Here is a 23,098-nt window from a genome sequence, read left to right on the forward strand (position 1 = left end):
TCTTGTGGGGAGAGGAAGGGAACAGTATTTGTAAGCCACTTTAGGACTCCTTCAGGTAGTGAAAAGCAGGTTATAAACAATCGGCTCCTCCTCTGATGACAGTGAGGTGGCAAAAACAGCCTGTCCCCTCACCAACCCATGCCCAGGAACTTGTGTGATGGTTGCCCCAGAAGCCATCCAAAGAGCACCTTCCACACTCCACCTGTGCCCTCCCTTTTTCTATGCCCCTGCCCACAGCCACTGCCATCCTTATGACTGCTGGAGAATGCCTTGTGCCCTCCACAGCGCAGCACTCCTCTTTCTGCTCTGCCAAGAGGCCGGCTTGGCCTTTCCGACACCTGACCAGGCCCCTGGGCACGGAAAGGTCTTGGGAGTTGTTGATTCAGCTTTGGAGGACGATGGGCGACGAGGGGCCATGCTGTCTTCCCAGGGGGCCTGCCTGGAAACAGGGTTCTGAAACTCATATGGGCACAGCTCTTGAGACAGGTGGGGGACAGCAGAGGTGTTATGCACAACCCCTATGATCTCTGTGCCTGTGTAAGGGGCGGGGGTCCCAACTGCTCAGCCTCACAACGGTAAGAGAGGTTAGCCTAAGAAGAAGAAGAGTTGGTTCTTATATGCCACTTTTCTCTACCCGAAGGCAGGTAGAAAGCGGCTTACATTCACCTTTGCTCTCCTCACAACAGACACCCTGTGAGGGAGGGGAGGCTGAGAGAGCCCTGATATTACTGAAGAAGAAGAGATGGTTCTTGTATGCCACTTTTCTCTAAGCATATGTGACTGGCTCAAGGTCAGCCCAAGAACTTTTCATCAAATAAGAACTATGAAAGTGGGTCTCCACCCTCCTGCTCTGACCTTCCAAACTCTACACTAGATCATCAGAGATCCACAGCTCACAGGAGACACTAAACATGGTGACACGAGACATGTTCTGAATGTGCAAAGTAACTGCCTTAAATTGAATTAGACCATCAATGTCAAGATCATCCAATCATTCTGGAAGCTGCTTTCCGGGATCTTCATAAAATCATAGAGTTGGAAGGGGCCATCTAGTCCAACCCCCTGCTCAACCCAGGATCAGCCCAAAGCATCCTAAAGCATCCAAGAAAAGTGTGTATCCAACCTTCGCTTGAAGCCTGCCAGTGAGGGCACCTCCTTAGGCAGCCTATTCCACTGCTGAACTACTCTGTGAAAAATTTTTTCCTGATATCTAGCCTATATTGTTGTACTTATAGTTTAAACACCAGTACTCCAGGTGGGGTCTGACCAGTGCTGTATACAATGGGACTATGACATCTTGTGATATTGATGTGATGCCCCAGTTGATACAGCCCAAAATGGCAGTCGCCTCTTTTACTTCTTTGTCACACTGCCTGCTCATGTTTAGTTTACAATCCACAAGTACCCCAAGGTCTCGTTGACACACAGTGTTACCTAGAAGCATATCCCCCATCCAGTAGGCATGGTTTTCATTTTTCTGACCCAGATGCAGAACTTTATACTTATCATTATTAAATTGCATCTTGTTCTCATTTGCCCATTTTTCCATTACGTTCAGATTTCGTTGAACTCTGTCTCTATCTTCTGGAGTATTAGTCTGTCCTCCCAATTTGGTGTCATCTGCAAACTTGATGAGTACCCCCTCATATAGATCATTAATAAAAAAGTACCGGATCGAGAACTGAGCCCTGAGGTACCCCGCTACTCACCGCCCTCCAGTCTGATGAAATACCATTGACAACAACTCTTTGAGTGCGGTTCTCTAACCAATGCCCTAACCACCTAACTATCTGAAAATCCAGATTGCAGTCCTTCAACTTATCCATCAGAATATCATGGGGAACCTTATCAAAAGCTTTACTAAAAACCAAGTAAACGACATCAACCGAATTTCCATGATCCAGCAAACCTGTTACTTGGTCAAAAAATGAAACCAGGTTGGTCTGACAGGACCTGTTGGAGACAAATCCATGCTGACTTCCTTGGATCACCAAATTGTCCTCCAGATGTTTGCAGATCACTCCCTTTAATATCTGCTCCATTATCTTACCCACAACAGAAGTCAGACTCACTGGTCTGTAGTTTCCCGGGTCATCCTTCCTCCCTTTTTTGAAGATTGGAATAACGTTTGCTCTCTTCCAGTCCTCCGGGACATCTCCAGTCCTTAAAGAGGTCCCAAAGATAATGGACAAGGGTTGTGCAAGTTCTCCGGAAAGTTCTTTGAGCACTCTCGGGTGCATTTCATCTGGCCCAGGGGATTTGAACTCATCCAGTGCAGCTAAATGCCTCTCGACAACCTCTCTGTCCATGTCAACTTGCCACCCAGACACTATCTCTTGGCTACTGCCTTCTCTAGATGTGCCTAAACCCTTTGACCTGTGGGAAAAAACAGATGTAAAATAGGTGCTGAGCTTTCTGCTTTCTCTGCATCTTCCGTTAGAGTTTGTCCATCCGCACTCAACAGTGGGCCTATTGCCTCCTTTACGTTTGCTCCTCACATAACTGAAAAATCTTTTCTTATTACTGCGGACTTCCCTGGCCAATCTTAGCTCACTCTCAGCTTTTGCCTTTCTGATGATTGATTTTCTAGCTTTGCTGTTGGAAAAGCCTCCTGTGATACGAGGGAATGCCAGAATCTTGTCTAGCAGTGCTCAGATTATATATTTGTGCAGGATTGCGTGTTGGAAAAAGTTTTCTCTGAAATAGTCTCATTCCATATCAAGATTTAAACAAGACTTATTACTTGTGCTGTAGATACTGGCCACACAGATCATTGGTTCATTTCTGTCATATGTTGTTTTTGTGCCCTCCTGTATTCTTGCTATTCCTCAAAGCCAGGAGAGCGTGACCACTGTTCCTCCAGGCTCCATTCTGCCGATCTTTCAGGATTAAAATGTTTAAAACACCAGCTTGCATAAATACGAGGAGGGAGAGGGCTGTTACTTCATGGAAGGTCCCTTGCTTAGCTGAAGGTGGGTTTTGTCCCTGGTATCTCCAGCTGAAAGGACCAAGTACCGGGTAATCGGAAAGAGCCTTGCACAAGAGAGCTTTAAACTGAAGCCACAAGGGGAAGGAGACGTTCAACATATGGAGTGTAAGGAAGGAGACCGATCGGGGGCAGCCCAACCAGGAAGGCCAGCTCATAGGGAACCAAAAGTCAAAGGATTCAGATGCCTTTATACTAACACCCAAAGCATAGGAAATAAGAAGGAAGAGCTGGAACTTCTCATGCTGATGGAAAGGTATGATCTAGTAGGCATCACAGAAACTTGGTGGAATGATTCTCATGACTGGAATGTAATAGTGGATGGATATGAACTGTTCAGAAAAAACAGAATAGATCGAAGAGATGGAGGAGTGGCACTGTATGTGAAGAAAGGGCTTACCTGTCAGGAAATTCTAGTGAAGGAGAGTATATCTACAGTGGAAAGCATCTAGGTGAAAATAAGCGAGGGGAAAACAAACAGTGTGGTGGTGGGTGTCTGCTACCGACCGCCTGACCAACAAGAAGATGTGGATGCTGCACTTCGTGAGCAGCTTGAGAAAATATCCAAGCGTAAGGACCTTGTCATCATGGGTGACTTCAATTTCCCAGATGTGTGCTGGGAAACAAACTCTGCGAAGCGTCCTCAGTCATGCAAGTTTCTGACCTGCCTGGCTGACAATTTCATTTATCAAATGGTAGATGAACCCACAAGAGCCATATTGTACTTAATACTGACCAACAGGCAAGAGTTGGTGGATGAGGTGAAGGAAGTGGGGAGCCTAGGGGGAAGTGACCATGTCCTCATAGAATTCCTTTTGAGATGGGGAGCCAAGGAAGCTTGTAGCCAGACGCGGATGTTGAATTTTCGTAGGGCAAACTTTAATAAACTCAGAGACATGATGAGTGTCATACCATGGATGAGAATGCTGGAAGGGAAGGGAACATGTGAAGGGTGGGCGCTACTCAAACAAGAGCTGTTGCATGTTCAATCAATGACTATCCCAAAAAGACGAAAACACTGAAGGAGCTCTAAGAAGCCTATTTGGATGAACAGAGAAATTCAAGAGGAACTAAGAAAGAAAAGGGAAATGTTCAGGAGATGGAGGGAAGGACAGAGCTCTAAAGTAGAGTACTTACAGGTTACTAGGCACTGTAGATGTATCATCAGAAAGGCCAAAGCTAAGAGTGAGCTAGGATTGGCCAGGGAAGCCCACTGTAACAAGAAAAGATTTTTCAGTTATGTGAGGAGCAAACGTAAGGAGGCAATAGGCCCACTGCTGGGTGCAAATGGACAAACTCTAACAGAGGATGCAGAGAAAACAGAAAGGCTTTATTAAATTGCATCTTTTTCTCATTTGCCCATTTTTCCATTGTGTTCAGATCTCGTTGAACTCTGTCTCTTCTGGAGTATTTGCCAGTCCTCCCAATTTGGTGTTATCTGCAAACTTGATGGGTAGTCCCTCTACCCCCTCATCTAGATCATTAATAAATATGTTAAAAAGTACCGGACTGAGCACCGAGCACCGCGGTACCCCGCTACTCACCTCCCTCCAGTCTGATGAAACACCATTGAAAACAACTCTTTGAGTGCGGTTCTCTAACCAATTCCCTATCCACCTAACTATCTGTTAGGACCGAGCAAACGCGCATGTGCAGCAGTTTTGCGCATGCACGTTTGCAGCCTCGCATGGCGCAAACGCGGACATGCCGCGCATGCGCGTTTGCGCAGCCGCTGGTTCACCCTCCCCCTCCCCACCGGTCTGCAGCCTTAGAAAGGTTGCGGACTACTGGTATACGGCACTAGTCAGACCACACCTGGAGTACTGTGTGCTGTTCTGGAGGCCTCACTTCAAGAAGGCTGCCTAAGGAGCAGACACTCAACAAAGCAAAGTGGCCCCCAGCTCTGCAGCTGCCCGTACTGTCCTGCCTCTGTGGGGAGAACGGTTAAGAGGATGATTTCTCCCACCTCCACCCCCGCCCCTTAGGATGCTCTCGGCTGATCCTGCGTTGAGCAGGGGGTTGGACTAGATGGCCTGTATGGCCCCTTCCAACTCTATGATTCTATGAAAATAAAACATTAAGAGCGTTCAGCGTTCATTTTCTCTGGATGATTCTCATTCTACATCAAGATTTAAACTGGAAATAAACAAAACTTTTTTATTGTGCTTTATGCTTTATTGCATAAAAAACAGATATTGGCCTTCCGCAGATTGTTGGTTTTCTGTCATCTACTCCTGGCTTTGAGGCCATGGAGTGACTTTAACTGCTGGCACAGGCCAGGCCTGTTCCAAGAGGGACATGCGGTTGGGGCTTTTTAGATCCAAAAATCAGGGTAGAGCAACGTGTGAACAATCACCAGCGTAACAGGAAAGTGACCTGTAAGTGGCTCTTTTAATCAAAGCCCATGGGCAGAAAGGGAGGGCAGGGCTGCCATCTTGGGGCAGGGAGAACGCATGACTTCTCTTCCCCTGTGGTCTTAGTCAGCACTGCTGCTCTAGCAAGCTCCCCTCTGCACAGGGGCCAAGGCCCACTCTGCCGCTCCACACCATCTCTGCCGGCATTAGGCACCAGCAGCAGGCAGAAGCAAGCCACCCACCCACCCGCCTGCCTTGGGCCGTACTCACCAGGCCGACAGTGCTGAGATCCAGGAGGCTGAAGGGCTGGCTGACTGCCGGTTCCATCTGGATGAAGTTCTTCAGCACGTCAGGCCTGGTCGTCTGAACATAGCCGTAGTCCTTGCAGGGAGAAGACACCGGTGCTCAAAAGTGGAGCAGGTCAGCATTGGTGCAGGATGCCTCCCACCCCCCCACTGCTGGCATTGGCCACGCTCAGCCAGCGGTCCTCCCTCCCCCACTCCCCAAGGGCCAGAATCCACCTAAGCACTAGTCTCCTGCCACGTCCATTTTAGTGTATTGTTACTTGTCATGGGGGAAGTTAACTGACTGCAATCTGTGTTTTGTGCTTTGTGTTGCTCGCCCATTTGTGTAGTCTCACTGCGAATTTGCTCTTGAGCAGATGAAAGTGTTAAGAGAGGGAAGTGTGGACTTCCTTGGTGAGACTGGCCTTCAGTCAGCCTTGTGAGGAGGTTTCTGGGTGGAGGGCTCCTCTGCACTTTCCCTTGGACTGGGGAGGTGGGGCGGGGAGCTGGCCATTTCCAGGAAACCCCACCTGTTGTCATGGGGGGGGTGGGATTTGGGGGTCATGTTGCCTATCCAATCAGTTTCAGCAAAACAATCATGAGCTTCCTCAATAAACTGCTTTTGACGATGGGCCGTTTGTCTGGTACCAAGCCTATTGGCATTAGGAGATGCTACCACCAGCCCCACCACGCCCCGCCCCTACCAGCAGCTCGTCCAGCACTTCGTAGATGAGGGCGAAGTTGAGGCCGACCGTCTGCTCGTTGAGGGCGCCGCAATAGTCGCGCAGGAGGGTCACCAGCCTTGCAGGAGAACGGGGGGGGGGGGGGGGGATGGTGTAAGCCTTGGGAGTGGCGGTGGGCGGCTGCGGTCAGCCCACCTTCCTCCCCGCCCCGCTCACCTGGAAAGGAACTCCACGGCCACAAAGGGCGAGGCGCTGGGCAGGAGGCTGGCCACGAAGTAGAGCCCGGCGTGGCGCACGTGCGCAAAGTGCCGCCCCGACCGACCCTGCGGGGGGGGGAAGAAGAGAGGGAACAGCTGGAGGGGCGGAGGGAACAGCTGGAAGAGAGCGGCGCCGCCCCCGCCCCCGCCCCGCCCCGCCCCGCCCCGCCCCGCCCCGCCCCGCCGGGACACCCACCCTGCAGAGGGGCGCCGGGGCGCCGGGCACCGCCGTGACTCGTCGGAAGAAGTCGCCCACCAGGTCGGGGCCGCCATCGCCGCGGACTCCGCGCAGGGAAGAGAAGAGAGGAGAGGAGAGGAGAGGAGAGGAGGGGAGAGGGGAGGGCCGAGTCAAGGAGAAAGAACGAAAGAAACAAGAAAGAAAGAAAGGGCCGCCCCAACTCCCGCCGGGGAAGGATACAGTCCTTGTAGACCAGACGGTCGCCCTGCGCCGACAGCACGAACACCTGCGCGAACATGGACGGGGGGGGGAGGCGTTCTGCGCATGCCCCGGGGAACGCCCGCCCGTCCGCTCTTCCGCCGGCGAGGGCGGGGCGCACCGGGCGACACGTGATCAGGGCGGGGCGATCGCTTTCGCGCCACTTTCGCGGCGGGAAAAGAAGACCGGGAGAGCCGGAGGAGGAAGATGGCGGGGGCGCGCGGCCGGGGTGACTACGCGGAGGAGCGAGGTGAGCGGGACCGCGCCTGCCCCCCACGCCCCCCCCCGACGCCGCCCCCGCCCCCGCCCCGACTGACCCCCCCTCCCCCCCTTCGTTTTGTCCCGGGCAGAGGCGGCGCAGCGCTTCCTGCAGGACTTCTACCGGCAGAGCGAGGCCGGGCGGCCGCCCAAGAAGGACTTCCCCTACCGGCAGCGCCTGGTGAGTCCGCGCCCCCCCCCCGCCCCGAGCATGTGCAGAGCGCCTGGAGCTCCCGGCCGCAGCCTCCCGCCCTCCCTCCCTCCCTCTCTCTCCCCCGCCCGCAGGAGGTGCTGGCTCGCCGGGAGGCCGTGGCCCTGCACGTGGACCTGGACGACGTGGCCGAGGAGGACCCGGCGCTGGCCGAAGCCGTCTGCGAGAACGCCAAGCGCTACCAGCGCCTCTTCGCCGACGCCGTCGCCGAGCTCCTGCCCCGATGCCGCCCGCCGGAGGTCGGTCCGTCTCCCCTCCACACCATCCCCTGGGGGGAAGGGAGGGAGCAATGGGGCCGCCCGCCGACGCCGTCCCCCTGACGCCTCCTTCCCCTCAGGTGGCCCCCAAGGACGCCCTGGACGTGTACCTGGAGCACCGGCTGCTACTGGAGGGGCGCGCCCGGGAGCCCGGCCAGCCTCGCCCGCCCCAGAACCAGTTCCCGCCCGAGCTCATGCGCCGATTGTGAGCGTTCCTTCCCCGGGATTGGGCGCTGGTCCACTCAAGAGGGGGGGGAGCCCTGGGCAGCACACACACACACACACACCCAGCCCGCCTGCCCCTGACATAGGAGCAGCACTGCTCTCGACCCACAGAAAGCAGGCTGACCTCTTTCCAGAGTTCTGGTGAGGCAGGGAAGCCTCCCTGGGGAATGGAGCAGCCCCCGGCCCAGCCATGTCAGCAGCAGTTCCTTCTCCTCTCCTCAGTGAGCTGTACTTCAAGGCTCCTGCGGGCACCAAGGCCCGGGTGATCCGGGAGGTGAAGGCGGACTCCATTGGCAAACTGGTGACTGTCCGTGGCATCGTCACCCGTGTCTCTGAGGTGAAGCCTCGGATGGTGGTCGCGACATACAGCTGTGACCAGTGTGGTGCAGAGACCTACCAGCCGGTGAGTCATGGGCTTTGCAGGGACTGGGAGGGGGGCTGCCTCGAGACCTCCCCTCTGAACGCTCTTCTTCTCTCCCCACCGCCACACCTTGCCCCGTTCCAGATCCAGGCACCCACCTTCATGCCTCTCTTGCTCTGCCCAAGTCGCGAATGCCAGACCAACCGAGCCGGGGGCCGACTCTATCTACAAAGCCGCGGCTCCAAGTTCATCAAATACCAGGAGATGAAGATCCAGGAGCACGTGAGTGACGGCTGCAGCTATATGTGGAAAGGAGTTGAAGCCACAGGGTAGCTCAGCTGGGTCTGAGGAAGGTTTGGAGGCCAATGTCCTTTGGGGCACTGGAGGGCAACTTTGGTCAAAGCAAGACAAGGTAGGTTATGAGAGAGACCAGGCTGAGTACCAGAACTCTGTGCTTTGTGGGCATCGTATTCTAGAGGAAGGATCATTCGTGAGCAGAGCGAAAAAGATCTCTCTCCTTGCTGATCAAAGCAAGCACAGAGTCCAATGACGGTGCAGGTGGTTGTGTTCCATAATGTAGTAAAAATCTGCATTCTTAAAATCCAACCATCGGCACTCTGTTCATGAAACTGTTTTTCTCTCACTTAGGCTGGGACAGCCTGGGCTGTTGATGGAAAACGTGGCCAGGAGGTGGGGTGCAAAATCAACCCTTGGGCTCCCTCCAGCAGACACGCATGCTTTTGCTTGAGGCCAGGCTGACAGGAGGTCTTGCCCCACCTCTGGAAGTCTTTCCCTCCAATAATATCATCCCTGGAGTCTAGGCGGGTGGGGGTGGAAAGAAGGGGGTTACAATTGTTGGGACTGGGACCGTGTGGTTTTAGTGCATTTTTATTGTATTGTTTTTATCTGTTAGCCACTGCAAGCCAACAGGTTGGGAACAGTAGCCTAAAAGTACAATTATAAAGTATAAAATAAACAAATATATTTCCACGCTGCCTGCCAGTGTTCAAACCATGGCCAAATTGGTGACTTCTTGGAAGAAAAGTTGCAGTTTACCAAACGGATTCCTTTCTCATCCTGTTTCTCTGTAGTTTGCTAAAGAGTGGTGCTGGTGTGCTGACCAACCTCCGAACCCTTCTCACCTCAAAGTCTTAGCTACAGCAAGGGGGGAGATTACAGGAGAGGGCTGGAGGCCTCCTATACGACATTGCTGTATTCTTGTCCACAGAGTGACCAGGTGCCAGTGGGCAATTTGCCCCGCTCCATCAACGTTAGCGTGCAAGGAGAGAACACTCGTCTCGTGCAGCCGGGTGACCACGTGAGCATCACTGGAGTTTTCCTCCCTGTGCGACAGGCCGGCTTTAGGCAGCTGATGCAGGTGAGAAATGGATCAGTGGGATTGGGCGGGGTAGCTCAGCCATGGTTCTGGCACCCCAAACTGAGGGCATGGCTTGCTCTGGCAGGGCCTTCTCTCCGACACTTACCTGGAGGCCCATCACATTGTTTGTGTGAGCAAGAGTGAGCAGGAGCAGCAGGGAGAAGAGGAGCTCACAGAGGAAGAACTGCACCAGATTACAGGTGAGATGGCTACTCTTTCCTATGCACCAAAAGTGAAGGTGGAGTAATGGGCGAGTGCACACAGGTGAGACGCTGGCCCTTTCTTGCATGGCTGAGGTGATCCAGTTATCTCTGGGGTTTGATTTTCAATTGCTTAGTTGTTTTTGTCTAAAGTATTTTTCATAGAATTGTGAAGTTGGAAGGGACTTCCTGGGTAATCTAGTCTACCCCCTGCACAATGCAGGAAACTCAAAACTACCTGCCCAACACAATGCCCCCAATTCCATGCCCAGGCCTTCTGAGGCAAAGAGGCTGCAGCCAAGCTGAACCACCATCTCTAGGCTCCTTTGAGAAGCAGCGTCCTAAAAGGTCTTGCTAACAGCTGCTGTGGTCTCAAGAAGGGCCTCTTGCTAACTTCCCTGCCTTTTTATTTCATTGGCTGCTGTTCTTAGTCCAGTTAGCTCACAGCGATTTACAACAGTAAGCATAAGACCCCTGCATTCCCACCCCTCAACAGATTGGTTGGACCCTCCAACCCAATGCCTCAGAGCGAGTGTTCAGAGGAGGGATGTTCTGTCCTCTTTACCGCAGCCAAACACCTGGTAGAAGAGCTGTCTTGCAGCCCCTGTGGAACTGTGATAGCTCCAACAGGGCCCTAAGCTCTTCTGGGAGTTTTTTCCCACCAGGTCAAGGCAAGGAGCACTTTTCCCAGACTGAGGATCACCAACCTATTGGGATCCACAGAGCGCAAGGCTCTGCATGGGGCATAAGGAGTTAGACAGGCCCTCAGATACTCTGAGCCCAGACTGCCCATGGCCCTCAGGGTCAATACCAAAGCACTGAACTTAATCTGGAATGTAGCTGGCAGCCAATGCCATTCCTGTAGCACCTGCTGTCTTCAAAGTGTTCACTATATACTCATTGCTTGGGGGCCGGGGGACTCTTCCAGAGGAAGATTTCTACAACAAGCTGGCTGCCTCAATTGCCCCCGAGATCTATGGGCACGAAGATGTCAAAAAGGCCCTGCTGCTTCTGCTGGTGGGGGGCGTGGACCAGAACCCCCGAGGCATGAAGATACGTGGTGAGGCAGCTGTTTCCTTTCCCAGCCTCCTGTGCACAGAGACCCTCCAAGGGAACCATGGGGCCTCAGAGGGTGGCCCAGGGGTATGGCGTGGCACAAGGAAGCTATGTGTTTCTCTCCAACTAAGGTCATGCATCTCCTGCCTCCCTGCCCCATTTCACTCTGCTGAGAAAACACAGTTATAGTATTTTACAAGGAGTTGCTTTCTTCCCGGGGGGGGGGGGGAAGGAGCCAGCAAGGCAGGCATTGAGAAGAATGTGCCTCCCCCTCCTTTCCCCTCGTCTTAGGGAACATCAACATTTGCCTCATGGGGGATCCTGGCGTGGCAAAGTCCCAGCTGCTGTCCTATATCACACGCCTGGCACCACGCAGTGAGTACGGCAAAGGGGAGGGGGGTCCCTCTGAGCTTCATGTCCCTCCTCTGCCTTCTGGGAATCTGGCAGCAGGGGGGAGAGGCCCCATCCTGGTGCTGCTCCTCTTACTTGAATTGGGGCAGAGAGCTATTCCTAAGCCATTCTGGCTCATCTGGTTGGAAAAATGGAGCAGTGCTTGTGGCCAGACTGTTCTTCATGACAGAGCACAAGAAGAGATGTGCTGGCTAAGGGTGGGGGGGGGGGTTCTGTGTCCCTGTTTCCCACAGCAGACCAGATACTTCCAGGGGCCTTCAGGGGGAGAAGGAGGCAGTAGTTCCCCTTGGCCATGCCCAGCAACCGACACCTTCTGCCCTGGCTTCTCTGCTTCTTTTTGTTGGACGGGAGCCCGGCCACCCAGGAGAATGTCTCTACATCTGTTGTCTCCCTGCAGGCCAGTACACCACGGGCCGTGGCTCCTCTGGAGTGGGGCTGACGGCAGCTGTGCTCCGTGACCCCCTGACAGGGGAGCTGGCACTGGAGGGAGGCGCACTGGTGCTGGCTGACCAGGGTGTCTGCTGCATCGACGAGTTTGACAAGATGCTGGAGTCAGACCGCACGGCCATCCACGAGGTGATGGAGCAGCAAACACTTTCCATTGCCAAAGCAGGCATCCTGACCACACTGAACGCTCGCTGTGCCATCCTGGCGGCTGCCAACCCCGCCTACGGCCGCTACAACCCCAAGCGCAGCCTGGAGCAGAACCTCCAGCTGCCAGCCGCCCTGCTTTCCCGCTTTGACTTGCTGTGGCTCATCCAGGACCGGCCTGACCATGACAACGACCTTCGGTAAGGAAAAGGCGAGATTGGGAGGGGGGGCAAGAGAGGAGCCCCCCGCCCTGTGTCTCTCTGCTGAGAGGCTGTTTTGTTTCTCCTGCAGACTTGCCCAGCATATCACGTACGTGCACCAGCATAACCGGCAGCCACCCAGCCAGTTGCAGCCTCTGGACATGGCCCTCATGAGGTGAAGCAGTGGGACCCCCTGTCATCCTTTCTGGGAGCCCATAGCTGCCTGTTGGCAAGAGGCCGAGATGGGGCTGAGGAGGTTCCCTCCAGCCTCTTTCTCAGGCTAGCCTGTCTCTGCCTCCCCCCAGGCGCTACATTGCCACCTGCAAGCGGAAACAGCCAGCTGTGCCAGAATCACTGGCAGATTATATCACAGCCGCCTATGTGGAGATGCGGAAGGAGGCCTGGGCCAGCAAGGACACCACCTACACCTCTGCCCGCACTTTGCTGGGCATCCTGCGGCTGGCCACAGCCCTGGTGAGCGGGGGCTGGGTGCAGAGGGGGAAGGGCTAAGCGCCTGACTACAGGCTTATGTGTCCTTCAGTGCCTTGAAAGAGCAGATTCCAGAACAAAGCTTGAGCCCAGGAACACCTCTGCAACCAACAAAGTTTTATTCAAAGGATAGAATCATAGAGTTGGAAGGGGCCACACAGGCCATCTAGTCCAACCCCCTGCTCTACGCAGGATCAGCCCTAAGCATCCTAAAGCATCCAAGAAAAGTGTGTATACAACCTTTGCTTGAAAACTGCCAGTGAGGGGGAGCTCACCACCTCCTTAGGCAGCCTATTCCACTGCTGAACTACTCTGTGAAAAACGTTTTCCTGATACCTAACCTATATCGTACTTGAAGTTTAAACCCACTACTGCGTGTCCTCTTCTCTGCAGCCAGCAGAAACAGCATCCTGCCCTCTTCCAAGTGACAACCTTTCAAATATTTCAACAGGGCTATCATGTCCCCTCTCAACCTCCTTTTCTCCAGGCTGAACATCCCCAAGTCCCCCAACCTAGTAGTCCCTCCACCCCCTCATAGAGTCTAGATAATTAATAAATATGTTAAAAAGTACTGGACCGAGCCCTGAGGCATTGAATCATCCACACCTCTGCACAATGCAGGAACTCACAACTACCCACCTACCCAATTTCATGCCCCAGTGATCCCCCACACACACACCAAGAATCTCCAGAATCTGTACCAGTTAGAAGAAATTTACCTACAATTCCACAGTGGTGATCAGCAATTCCCTGGGTATGCAGGGAAGGGCCACAAGAGACAAACCCTGGCACATCTCTTCCTGCCCACCCACTTACAATCTGCCCCCAAGTTAATAAAATCAGCATTTCTGTCAGATGACTGCTTAATAACTTCCAAAGGAGGGTGACTTTCTCCCTCCTAAGGAAGCTGTTTCACTGAGGAACCGCTCTGTCAGGAACTACTTCTGGATGTTTAGCCGAAAAAATCATTTGAATTAATTTCAAACCACTGGTTCTGGTCCACTCCTCTGGAACAACATAAAACAATTCTGCTCCATCAGCTATGTCCAGTGCTCGGTCCGGTACTTTTTAACATATTTATTAACTAGTAAACAAGCCCGATGTAAAATAAATACAGCGGGCGCTAGGCAAGGGAGCCCCCGGCGGTCGCACAGAGCGCGACTGCCGGGGGCTCCCTTGGCAGGTGGCCTGACGCCGCAAGAGGCGCTTTGCGCCTCTCGCCGCATCAGGTTGCCGGGCAGGGAGCCCCCGGCAGCTGTGCTCTGCGTGGCTGCCGGGGGCTCCCTTGCGGCCCGCAAGGGAGCAACTGCGAGCAGTTACTTCCTTGTCAGCAGGGCGGGAATCAGCTGGGCGATGGTCTGTCCGGAGGAAGGGGCCAATCGGCACCCTTCCTCATCCCGGACAGAGCCCGCCCTAACTCCTCCCCCTAAGCCCTTATGGCTTTATTCAGTCCACGGCACCTGTGGCGCCGCGGGCTGTATAAAGATGATCTAGATGAGGGGGTGGAGGGACTACTCATCAAGTTTGCAAAAGACACCAAATTGGGAGGACTGGCACATACTCGGGAAGATAGAGACAGAGTTCGAGATCTGAACACAATGGAAAAATGGGCAGATGAGAACAAGATGCAATTTAATAAAGATAAGTGTAAAGTTCTACATCTGGGTCAGAAAAATGAAAAGCATGCCTACTGGATGGGGGATAATATAGAGTTGGAAGGGGCCATACAGGCCATCTAGTCCAACCCCCTGCTCAATGCAGGATCAGCCGAAAGCATCCATGAAAAGTGTGTATCCAACCTTTGCTTGAAGACTGCTAGTGAGGGGGAGCTTACCACCTCCTTAGACAGCCTATTCCACTGCTGAACTACTCTGTGAAATGTTTTTTCCTGATATCTAGCCTATATCGTTGTACTTGTAGTTTAAACCCATTACTGGGTGTCCTTTCCTCTGCAGCCAGTGGGAACAGCATCCTGCCCTCCTCCAAGTGACAACCTTTCAAATACTTAAAGAGGGCTATCATGTCCCCTCTCAACCTCCTTTTCTCCAGGCTGAACATTCCCAAGTCCCTCAACCTATCTTCATAGGGCTTGGTCCCTTGGCCCCAGATCATCTTCGTCGCTCTCCTCTCTACCCTTTCAATTTTATCTACGTCCTTCTTGAAGTGAGGCCTCCAGAACTGCACACAGTACTCCAGGTGTGGTCTGACCAGTGTCGTATACAATGGGACTATGACATGTGATTTTGATGTGATGCCCCTGTTGATACAGCCCAAAATGGCATTTGCCTTTTTTACCGCTGCATCACACTGCCTGCTCATGTTTAGTTTACAATCCACAAGTACCCCAAGGTCTCGTTCACACACAGTGTTACCTAGAAGCGTATCCCCCATCCAGTAGGCATTACTGTGCGTCCTTTCCTCTGCAGCCAACAGAGGAAAGTGACAACCTTTCAAATACTTAAATTCTGTCTCGTATCTTCTGGAGTATTTGCCAGTCTCCCAATTTGGTGTAATCTGCAATATCGATGAGTAGTCCCTCCAGCCTCACATGTAGATCATTAATAAATAAAAAGTACCGGACCGAGTACCAAGCCCTGAGGTACCCCGCTACTCCCCTCCCTCCAGTCTGATGAAACACCATTGACAATAACTTTTGAGTGCAGTTCTCTAACCAATTCCCTATCCATCTAACTACCTGAAAATCCAGATTGCAGTCCTTCAGTGTAGTAGCCTGGGTGGTGGGGAGTGAGACACTAACCACTGGGCCCACACTTCATCCTGCCCTTCCTCATTGCAGGCACGGCTGAGGCGGGTGGATGTGGTGGAGAAGGAGGATGTCAATGAGGCTATGCGCTTGATGGAGATGTCCAAAGACTCCCTTCTCACAGACAAGGGACAGCCAAGCAGGTAAGATGGAGGGTTCCCATCATAACCCACCCACCCGACACCATATTCTGGACTTTTGTTGGAGGCAGTGAGGTTTGTTAACCCCCATTTCTCTTTCCCCAGAGCTCAACAGCCTTCAGAACTGATCTTTGCAGCGATCCGGGAAATGGTTCCAGCAGGAGGGGTCCGTTCAGTCCGCCTTGCAGAAGCTGAGCAGCGCTGCATCTCTAAAGGCTTCACGCCTGCTCAGTTCCATGCTGCACTTGAGGATTACGAAGAACTCAATGTCTGGCAGGTGAACCAGCAGAAGACCCGCCTCACATTTGTGTAATCTTCCCTTGGAGAGAACCTCCCTGGTCTCTTCTATTTTTGAAAATTGCATCTGTCTTTTTCTGCAATAAAGTTACATGTGGCCCATGACATTTCTGCCTCTTGCTAGGGGAATCAATGTAAAGGTAACAGCTGAAGCCCTCTGGGAGAGGAGGCTATTTGCGTATCATCTCCATCTGCGTTGTTCTCCCTTATTGTGTGTGGGGGGGGGGGGGATGAGTGATGATCTGGAGGACAGAACAGTTCCACATTCTGGTATTGACTTACAAGTCCTCAGCCAATCCAGGAAGAAAAGCTGGTTATTTTCTGCTTTTCTCTACCAGGAGTCTCAAAGCAACTTAGAATTTCCTTCCCTTTCATATCTCTAAACAGACCCTATGAGGTAAGTGAGGTTGAGAGCTCAAAGAAACCGCTATATCAGAACAACTCTCAGTGCTGTGACAAGCCCAAAGTCACCCAGCATGTCAGGGAGCAGAGAATTAAACCTGGCTCATCAGATTAGAAACTGCTACTTTTAACCACTACACCAAGCTGGTTCTCAAGCAGTGTTCAGTTTTGGGCACCACAGTTGAGGGATGTAGACAAACTGGAGTGTGTCCAGAGGGCAACAAAGGTGAGGGGGTTGGAGACCAAGACGTGAGGAAAGGTTGGGAGAGCTTAGTATGTTTAGCCTGGAGAGGAAATGACTGAGAGGGTATCTGATAACCATCTTCAAGTATTTAAAAGGGTGCCATATAGAGGATGGAGCAGAGTTCTCTCTTGCCCGGAGGGATGGACCAGAACCAATGGGATGAAATTAATTCAAAAGCAATTCCATCTAAACATCCAGAAGTTCTTGACAGAGCGGTTTCTCAGTGGAACAGGCTTCCTCGGGAGGTTCTCCATCTTTGGAATAGGCCAGATAGCCATCTGAGGCTGATTCTGTGAAGATTCAACTGGGTGGCAGGTTACAGTTTCAGTGATAGGGTTGTGGGTGTCCTGCATGGTGCAGGGGGTTGGACTATGTGACCCAGGAGGTCCCTTCCAACTCTGATTCTAAGAAGCCTCTGTGAAAGAGCTGCTATTTGTTGCCTTTAGGTTAAGGTGACCAGATTGTCCCACTTTTGGAGGGACATCTGGGGGCACCTGGCAAATTGTACTTGCATTGAAATTGAGAATACATAACAATACTATTTTTTGCATTCTATGAAATCTTGTTGCTCCATATAGACCAAATCAAGAACTCTCCCCCCCCCCCGGTCCCTATAAGGCAGGAAGTCACCAGGGACCCCAAAAGCATACCACCACTACTGGCTCTGGCCTGAAGCACAATGATGGGTTGCTGTAAGCTGGCTGTGACAGTGGCAAATGCAAAAGTCTTTGTGCAGGGCCTGTTGCACACGTGAAAGGACTGGCCTCCCTCTGGACAACTGGTCCAGAGAGGAATCTGATTGCTCCCCCCTCTTGCAACAGCAAAGATGCATACCCACACCCGGGCATCACAAGTTTTATTCAGGAATGCTGGCACACCTCAGAAAAAGAGGCCCCGCATTCGTCGGCCAATGCCCTGGCGGTCATAGAGAATGTTGAATTTGTTCACAAACTGGTTCATGGTGTTGCAGGTCTTGGTGATGGTGCCCAGATACGTCATGAGGCCCACATCATTGCATTGCTGGAAAAGAGCCACAAGGAAGCAGTCTTGAGCGCTTAGAAGGGACAAACCCACGCTAGTACCCATGCTGCCCCACTGGCATGAGGAAGTGGGTGGCACAGCAGGGGAGAACCAAGGCATTTATTTAACCTACTCTTCAGTTAAGGTTCTCAAGGCAGCATTCAGAACAACTAATTCAGCTACCAACTGTGCTGCTTTACTGTTCTCCTTCACTTGTACAAATGATTTTGTGCACCTAAGGGAACTAACATACAACAAAGGTCGCTTAAAACTAAGCCTAGGGCTTTTCTATCACCATGAGTGATACGGAGGATTCATTTTTCTTCCCATAGAACAGCCTTTAGAATCATAGTTGGACGAACCTCCAGGATCATCTAGTCCAATCCCCTCCAGAATGCAGAAAATTCACAACTGCCTGCCCACCCACAGTGACCCCAATTCCATGCCCAGATTATAATGCCCCCCCTCAAAAAAAAAAAAAAAAACCTGGCCAGTCTGACCTGGAGAAAATTCACCTTTCTCAATTTTTTACTGTTGAGAAACCCCTGAAATATTATTTAGGCTTTGAGAAATCCCAGAAGTGACGTGATCATGCAGCATATGGTTGAAAATCATAGCTGTGTCCATGCCCACCTAAGCCCCTCCTCTTCCCACCCCCCAACCCTAACCCCCCCTCCAGGCCCATCATTGGCTGAGGCAGGGGAGTCGACATAACTATATATGGTCATTTCAGCTAATAAGTGTAACATATTAGGACTACACGAACCCTGGTTAAGAAAGCCTGCCCTAGACATTTGCAAGTTCTCAGGCCAGCAGGTAGGCAATAGCTCCTGACCACTGCCACCTGCATAACTATTTCTAGCTCTCCAGCTTCCACTGGCTGAAGGAACAGTTTCCACCTCACTCCCATCAGCCCTTCTCCTTTTGCCAGGGGTGTTCTCCCATTCCTCACCCTTCTTTTGCTTTGGCATGACAGAAGGAAAATACCCCCTGTCCTTTTGCCTCCCCAGCCCCACTCCCAGCACTCACATCATAGAAGTCTGTCTTGAATTTGTCAGTGCTCAGCACTGGCAAGCAGTGGCAGAGGGCAAAAGCCTCCCGCAGGATCTCATGGTTGAAAGGGATCTCACCTATTGCAGAGAGAAGACATGTTATGGAAGAGTCTCTGCTTCTCACCCAGAAAGTACAAGAACTTGGATCAGGGTCACAAGCCCACCCCAGCCAGGTGCTTTACCTGTCTCTGTGGCCTTGACGTATTCTAGGATAAGTTTGACACGGCTGTGAAGCATCTTTATGGCGCTGTGCTGAGCAATGAGGTGCTCGGCCACTACAGAAAACAATCAAAGAGGGACACTGCGATCTAGCCATGCAAGGCCATCAATGGCTGCGCCCCTGAACCAGAGATCTGGCAGATTCCCCCAGCACCTGCTTCTCCCCCCCCCCACCCCCATCCACCTGCTCTACCACATGGAGCCAACCCAGATCTTAACAGTATCTCCCCCTGCTTTACTCTTTCACCTGTGGAGTTCTCGCCACTGCCGGTTGCAGTCATTCGTGCCACGTGGTCCACCCCAATGCGCTCGGCCTCCTCTGTCGCCAGCGTGTACGTCAGCTCGGCAAACAACATTGTGGCCTGGGAGGAAAAGGCAGAAGGCAACAAGTTGATACCAGAAATGGAAGGAACCTGTGCTCCTAGTGCCAGACCTTCCACCTCCACTCCATTTGCTAACAACCCTCTGGGGAGCAGCAAGTGGCTCTAGGAAGAAATTTGGCCATGTGGCCAGCACCAGGTTGCCAATTTCTTCAGAAAGAGAGTCTTCTTAGGGACGGCAGCAGGCATTACCTCTCCATTGATGATGTCGATCACGGATTCAAAGACACTTACTGGCAACTGGGAAGGAAAAGACAAAAAGCACCTGGCTCACTTCTCATGGAGATGTGACTAACAGTAAGGAGGGAAGAGGAGCAGGTACTCACATCTGTGTGCTTGGTCATGGGGTTGAGCTTGAGGAAGAGGGGGCTCTCTATTATCTCACACACCTGAGGAATAGTAAACAGCACTCTCAGAGGTCCCCCGAGAAGCAGGACTTTGGGGCAGGTGCTTCCTTCCCCCCTCCCCCCCCCCCGCTACAGAGAGAAGCTTACCTGCTTGTGTACATGGATGTCTGATTGGTCTGGGGGGCCCCCCGTGGTGTACCAGCCCAGGAACTCCAGGTCCTTGAACACCTGCTTGACTGCCCAGGAGAGGATGGAGGGAAAGAGAGAATGAGAGGAGCGTGGAGACTTGGGAGGCCTGCAGAAGGGACTCCCTCCCCTCCTCTGGCCTACTCACACTGCTCCTCCTTGGTGTAATAGTACTCCTTGTCGATAACCACGTTCTCCTCCACGGTGTGCGAGAGCAGCTCGAAGGAGTTCATCACCTCAATGTTGCGCCCCTCCTGGCGCCCGATCAGCGCCCCGATGACTGCGCCCGCGGGGGGGGGGAGAGAGCACCCCGATCAGCCCCGCCCGCAGAGGGAGGGAGGGAGGGGTCCCCCGGGGCGCCTCCCCCTCCCTCTCACCCACCTTGGACGGGGCGGCCCTCCTGGGCGCGCATCCGGATCCAGTGGTCGCTGATGTTGAGGATGACGAGCGGGTGCAGCGCCACCGACACGCTGCCCGTCACGCCCGAGGCCATCACCGCCGGCGCTGCTGAGGGAGGAAAGGAGACGCCAGTCAGCCGGCCGGCCAGCCAGCCATCCAGTCACTCACGCCGCCCAAGCCCGGCCCGACCCGGCCCGGCCCGTCCTTACCGGCCGCGTCCACCTCCATGCCGGCCCCGTTGCCGCCGCTCACCGCGGCCGCCATCTTGGCCGGGTCCGTCCCCTGCTGGCCTCCGTAGAAACCGCCGCGGAAGCGCGCACGCGCCGCAGCCCCTGAGGGGCGACCGGGCGATCGGATTGGCCCCTGCAGAAGCTAGCCCCGCCCCCGGGCGGGGTGTGTGGCCTTTTAAGGCCCTTTCCGCGGGAGGGGTTCTTTCCCCCGCCGATGGGGCGGGGGCCATGGAGGTGGTCTCCCGTCCCTCCCTCCCTTCCGAGCAGCCCCCGGCCCTCCGGGGAGGCAGCTCTCCCTTCTGGCCCGGAGGCCCCCTGGATCTGCTGGATCCCGCGGCCGCCCCCCACCCCCCGTTGGGTTGGCCGCGGTACTTCTGCCTTGGACCTTGGGCCAGACGTGCCCAGTGAGGAAGGCCCAGCGGGTCATGCCTGGACCTCATCACCTTGGGGGTGCTATGGAACTACACCTTCAGCCTGGAACCTAAGTTCAAGCCCTATTTTTAAATGTTTTTTTAGCTGCACTTTATAATAAATGGATTTGCTTTGTTTAATTCACTTTCATTTCGTTTCTTTGCAACCTTCATGCTATCTAATATATTTAAATCCACCACTCAAAAAATATCTATATGATTGTTTCATTTTAGATTTGATGGCATTTTTCCTGACTTTTATCTGGACCTTGAATAAAATGGACTCTTAATTCTCCCGACACCGGTGTGGTGTAGCGCAGTGGTCCCCAACCTTTTTATCACTGGGGACCACTCAATGCCTTTTACTGAGGCCCGGAGGGGGGGGTAGTTTACTCCTCTACTCTCAACCACTGCCCTAACGCTCTCTGATCGCTATGGTAATGTTTAAACATCCCTTCAAAATAAGATACAGACACGCCACAACAATGAACATAAGGAACATTTTATTTTCATGGAAATTTTAACTCATGACAATGACAAATCAATGGGAACCCTGAGCTTGTTTCTCTGCAACGAGATAGTCCCATCTGGGAGTGATGGGAGACAAGGACACCCGAAGTGTGTTGTAAACGGCCGGGGGGGGGGGGGAGAAGGCATCCTTCGGGGCCCACTTCCAATTAGTCGAAGGACCACATGTGGTCCGCAGCCCACAGGTTGGGGATCGCTAGTGTAGTGGATAGGAGTGCAGACTTCTAATTCGGTGAATCGGGTTTGACTCCACGCTCCCCCATATGTAACCAGCTGGGTGACCTTCGGCTAGTCACAGCACTGATAAAGCTGTTCTGATCAAGCAGGAATATCAAGACTGTCTCAACCTCACCTCCCTCATAAGGTGTTTGTTTTGGGGAGAGGAAAAGGAAGGCGATTGGAAGCCACTTTGAGACTCCTTCGGGTAGAGAGAAGCAGCATATAAGAACCAACTCTTCTTCAGTAATCTCAGGGCTCTCTCAGCCCCACCTCACTCATTAGGTGCCTGTTGTGGGGAGAAGAAAAAGAAGGCGATTGGAAGCCACTTTGAGACTCTTTCAGGTAGAGAAAAAGTGGCATATAAGAACCAACTCTTCTTCAGTAATATCAGTGATCCCTCAGCCTCCTCTCCCTCACAGGGTGTTAGTTGTGGAGAGAGGAAAGGAAAGGAGATTGTAGACCCTAACTCCTGGTAGAGAAAAGCGGTATATAAGAACCAACTGTTCTTCTTTTCAGTTCCGTTTGAATAGCCCCCCTCCTTTTTGGACAGTTCTGTCTTTTGAAGTCTCATGTTCCTGAATTTGGAGGCAGCCTTCTGTTGACAGGGTCATGGCCCTTGACAGCACTGAGGTCACCATTCTCAGTTGGTGCAACACCTCTAGCTGGTTCCCAGACCTAGCTGCTCCAACATGTACATGGTCATTTACACCACCTGTCCCCAACCCCGGTCCGGCAACTGGTACCGGTCCGTGGATCAGTCGGTACTGGGCTGTGGTTCCTCCTTGTCCTCCTCCCTGGCTGCTGCCTCGGGGACTGCCCTGCCACGCTGCCACCAGCTCACCTTTGCTGCTCTCCAGCGGCCGGCATGGCTGGGGCTCCCCCTCAGCATGGCACTGCGCAGCTGCTGCTGGCAGTGCCCCCCAGCGGGCAGAGGGAAGTCGGGCGCCGACGGGAAAGCAAGTGAAGCAGGGGCTCAGGTGGCAGCATCCCTCAGCAAAAGAGTACCAGCCCTCCCCGGGCCTCAGTAAAATTGTCAAGCGTTGACCGGTCCCCGGTGATAAAAAGGTTGGGGACTGATTTACACAATCCCAAAACCGTTTTTCTGCACTTTGACTTGAACGCACATTTGGTCAGCTCACATGACCGTGGTTGAAATAACTCAGTATTGCAATATTTTCCGCTTCTGTTGGCTTCTTTATTTGTCTCCACCTCTCAAGATCTGCATCAAGTTTTTTTTTTTATCAGGGAGGTTGATAGAATCATAGAATCATAGAATAAGAGAGTTGGAAGGGATCTCATAGGTCATCTAGTCCAACCCCCTACACTATGCAGGACACTCACATCCCAGTCGCTCATCTACTGTAATGTGCCACCCCTTTGTGCCTTCACAGAATCAGCCTCTCTGTCAGATGGCTCTCCAGCCTCTGTTTAAAAATGTCCAAAGATGGAGAACCCACCGCCTCACAAGGAGGCCTGTTCCACTGAGAAACCGCTTTCACTGTCAGGAACTTCTTTTGGATGTTGAGACGGAATTTCTTTTGAATTAATTTCATCCCATTCGTTCTGGTCTGTCCCTCTGGGGCAAGAGAGAACAATTCTGCTCCATCCTCTATATGGCTCCCTT

At 52.9% G+C, this 23,098-nt stretch overlaps 3 protein-coding genes across 3 annotated transcripts in view; 1 reads left to right on the forward strand and 2 right to left on the reverse strand.

Annotated features, from left to right (window-relative positions):
* Positions 1–7,123, reverse strand: part of AP4M1 (adaptor related protein complex 4 subunit mu 1) — a 20,840-nt gene extending 13,717 nt beyond the window's left edge. The window contains exons 1-5 of the mRNA XM_077336203.1: positions 6,983–7,123; positions 6,761–6,846; positions 6,524–6,630; positions 6,329–6,425; positions 5,611–5,721 (exon numbers count right to left, since the gene is read on the reverse strand). Of these exons, the coding sequence (XP_077192318.1) occupies positions 5,611–5,721; positions 6,329–6,425; positions 6,524–6,630; positions 6,761–6,846; positions 6,983–7,040 (459 nt within the window). The 5' untranslated portion in view covers positions 7,041–7,123. The remainder of the gene's footprint in view (positions 1–5,610; positions 5,722–6,328; positions 6,426–6,523; positions 6,631–6,760; positions 6,847–6,982) is intronic.
* Positions 7,093–15,943, forward strand: MCM7 (minichromosome maintenance complex component 7). The gene is made up of 15 exons (XM_077336202.1): positions 7,093–7,250; positions 7,351–7,439; positions 7,544–7,708; positions 7,807–7,931; positions 8,174–8,354; positions 8,457–8,594; positions 9,541–9,690; positions 9,776–9,890; positions 10,819–10,950; positions 11,238–11,321; positions 11,755–12,148; positions 12,240–12,323; positions 12,454–12,622; positions 15,435–15,544; positions 15,647–15,943. Exons 1-15 carry the CDS (start codon positions 7,208–7,210, stop codon positions 15,852–15,854), a joined length of 2,187 nt encoding a protein of 728 aa, XP_077192317.1. The 5' UTR covers positions 7,093–7,207; the 3' UTR covers positions 15,855–15,943.
* Positions 15,944–17,323: 1,380 nt separating this feature from the next.
* On the reverse strand, positions 17,324–20,423 carry COPS6 (COP9 signalosome subunit 6). Its single transcript, XM_077336205.1, has 10 exons — positions 20,297–20,423; positions 20,070–20,195; positions 19,837–19,968; positions 19,650–19,738; positions 19,482–19,544; positions 19,348–19,395; positions 19,023–19,137; positions 18,739–18,831; positions 18,534–18,634; positions 17,324–17,504 (listed from the first exon to the last, which is right to left on the reverse strand). The coding sequence occupies exons 1-10, from the start codon at positions 20,349–20,351 to the stop codon at positions 17,364–17,366; spliced, it is 963 nt and encodes a 320-aa protein (XP_077192320.1). The 5' UTR covers positions 20,352–20,423; the 3' UTR covers positions 17,324–17,363.
* Positions 20,424–23,098: the final 2,675 nt, after the last annotated feature.

Source organism: Paroedura picta, chromosome 4 (genome assembly GCF_049243985.1).
Source record: "Paroedura picta isolate Pp20150507F chromosome 4, Ppicta_v3.0, whole genome shotgun sequence".
Taxonomy (NCBI): Eukaryota; Metazoa; Chordata; class Lepidosauria; order Squamata; family Gekkonidae; genus Paroedura; species Paroedura picta.

Bases quoted from the DNA above. Each gene is read 5' to 3' on its own strand.
- MCM7 (XM_077336202.1), top strand. From the start codon at position 7,208: ATGGCGGGGGCGCGCGGCCGGGGTGACTACGCGGAGGAGCGAG. The intron at 9,891-10,818 runs GTGAGATGGCTA...GGACTCTTCCAG, and splicing joins AGAACTGCACCAGATTACAG to AGGAAGATTTCTACAACAAG. The intron at 11,322-11,754 runs GTGAGTACGGCA...GTCTCCCTGCAG, and splicing joins CACACGCCTGGCACCACGCA to GCCAGTACACCACGGGCCGT.
- COPS6 (XM_077336205.1), bottom strand. From the start codon at position 20,351: ATGGCGGCCGCGGTGAGCGGCGGCAACGGGGCCGGCATGGAGGTGGAC. The intron at 20,196-20,296 runs GTAAGGACGGGC...TTCCTCCCTCAG, and splicing joins CATGGAGGTGGACGCGGCCG to CAGCGCCGGCGGTGATGGCC. The intron at 19,138-19,347 runs GTAATGCCTGCT...TTTTCCTCCCAG, and splicing joins TCGACATCATCAATGGAGAG to GCCACAATGTTGTTTGCCGA.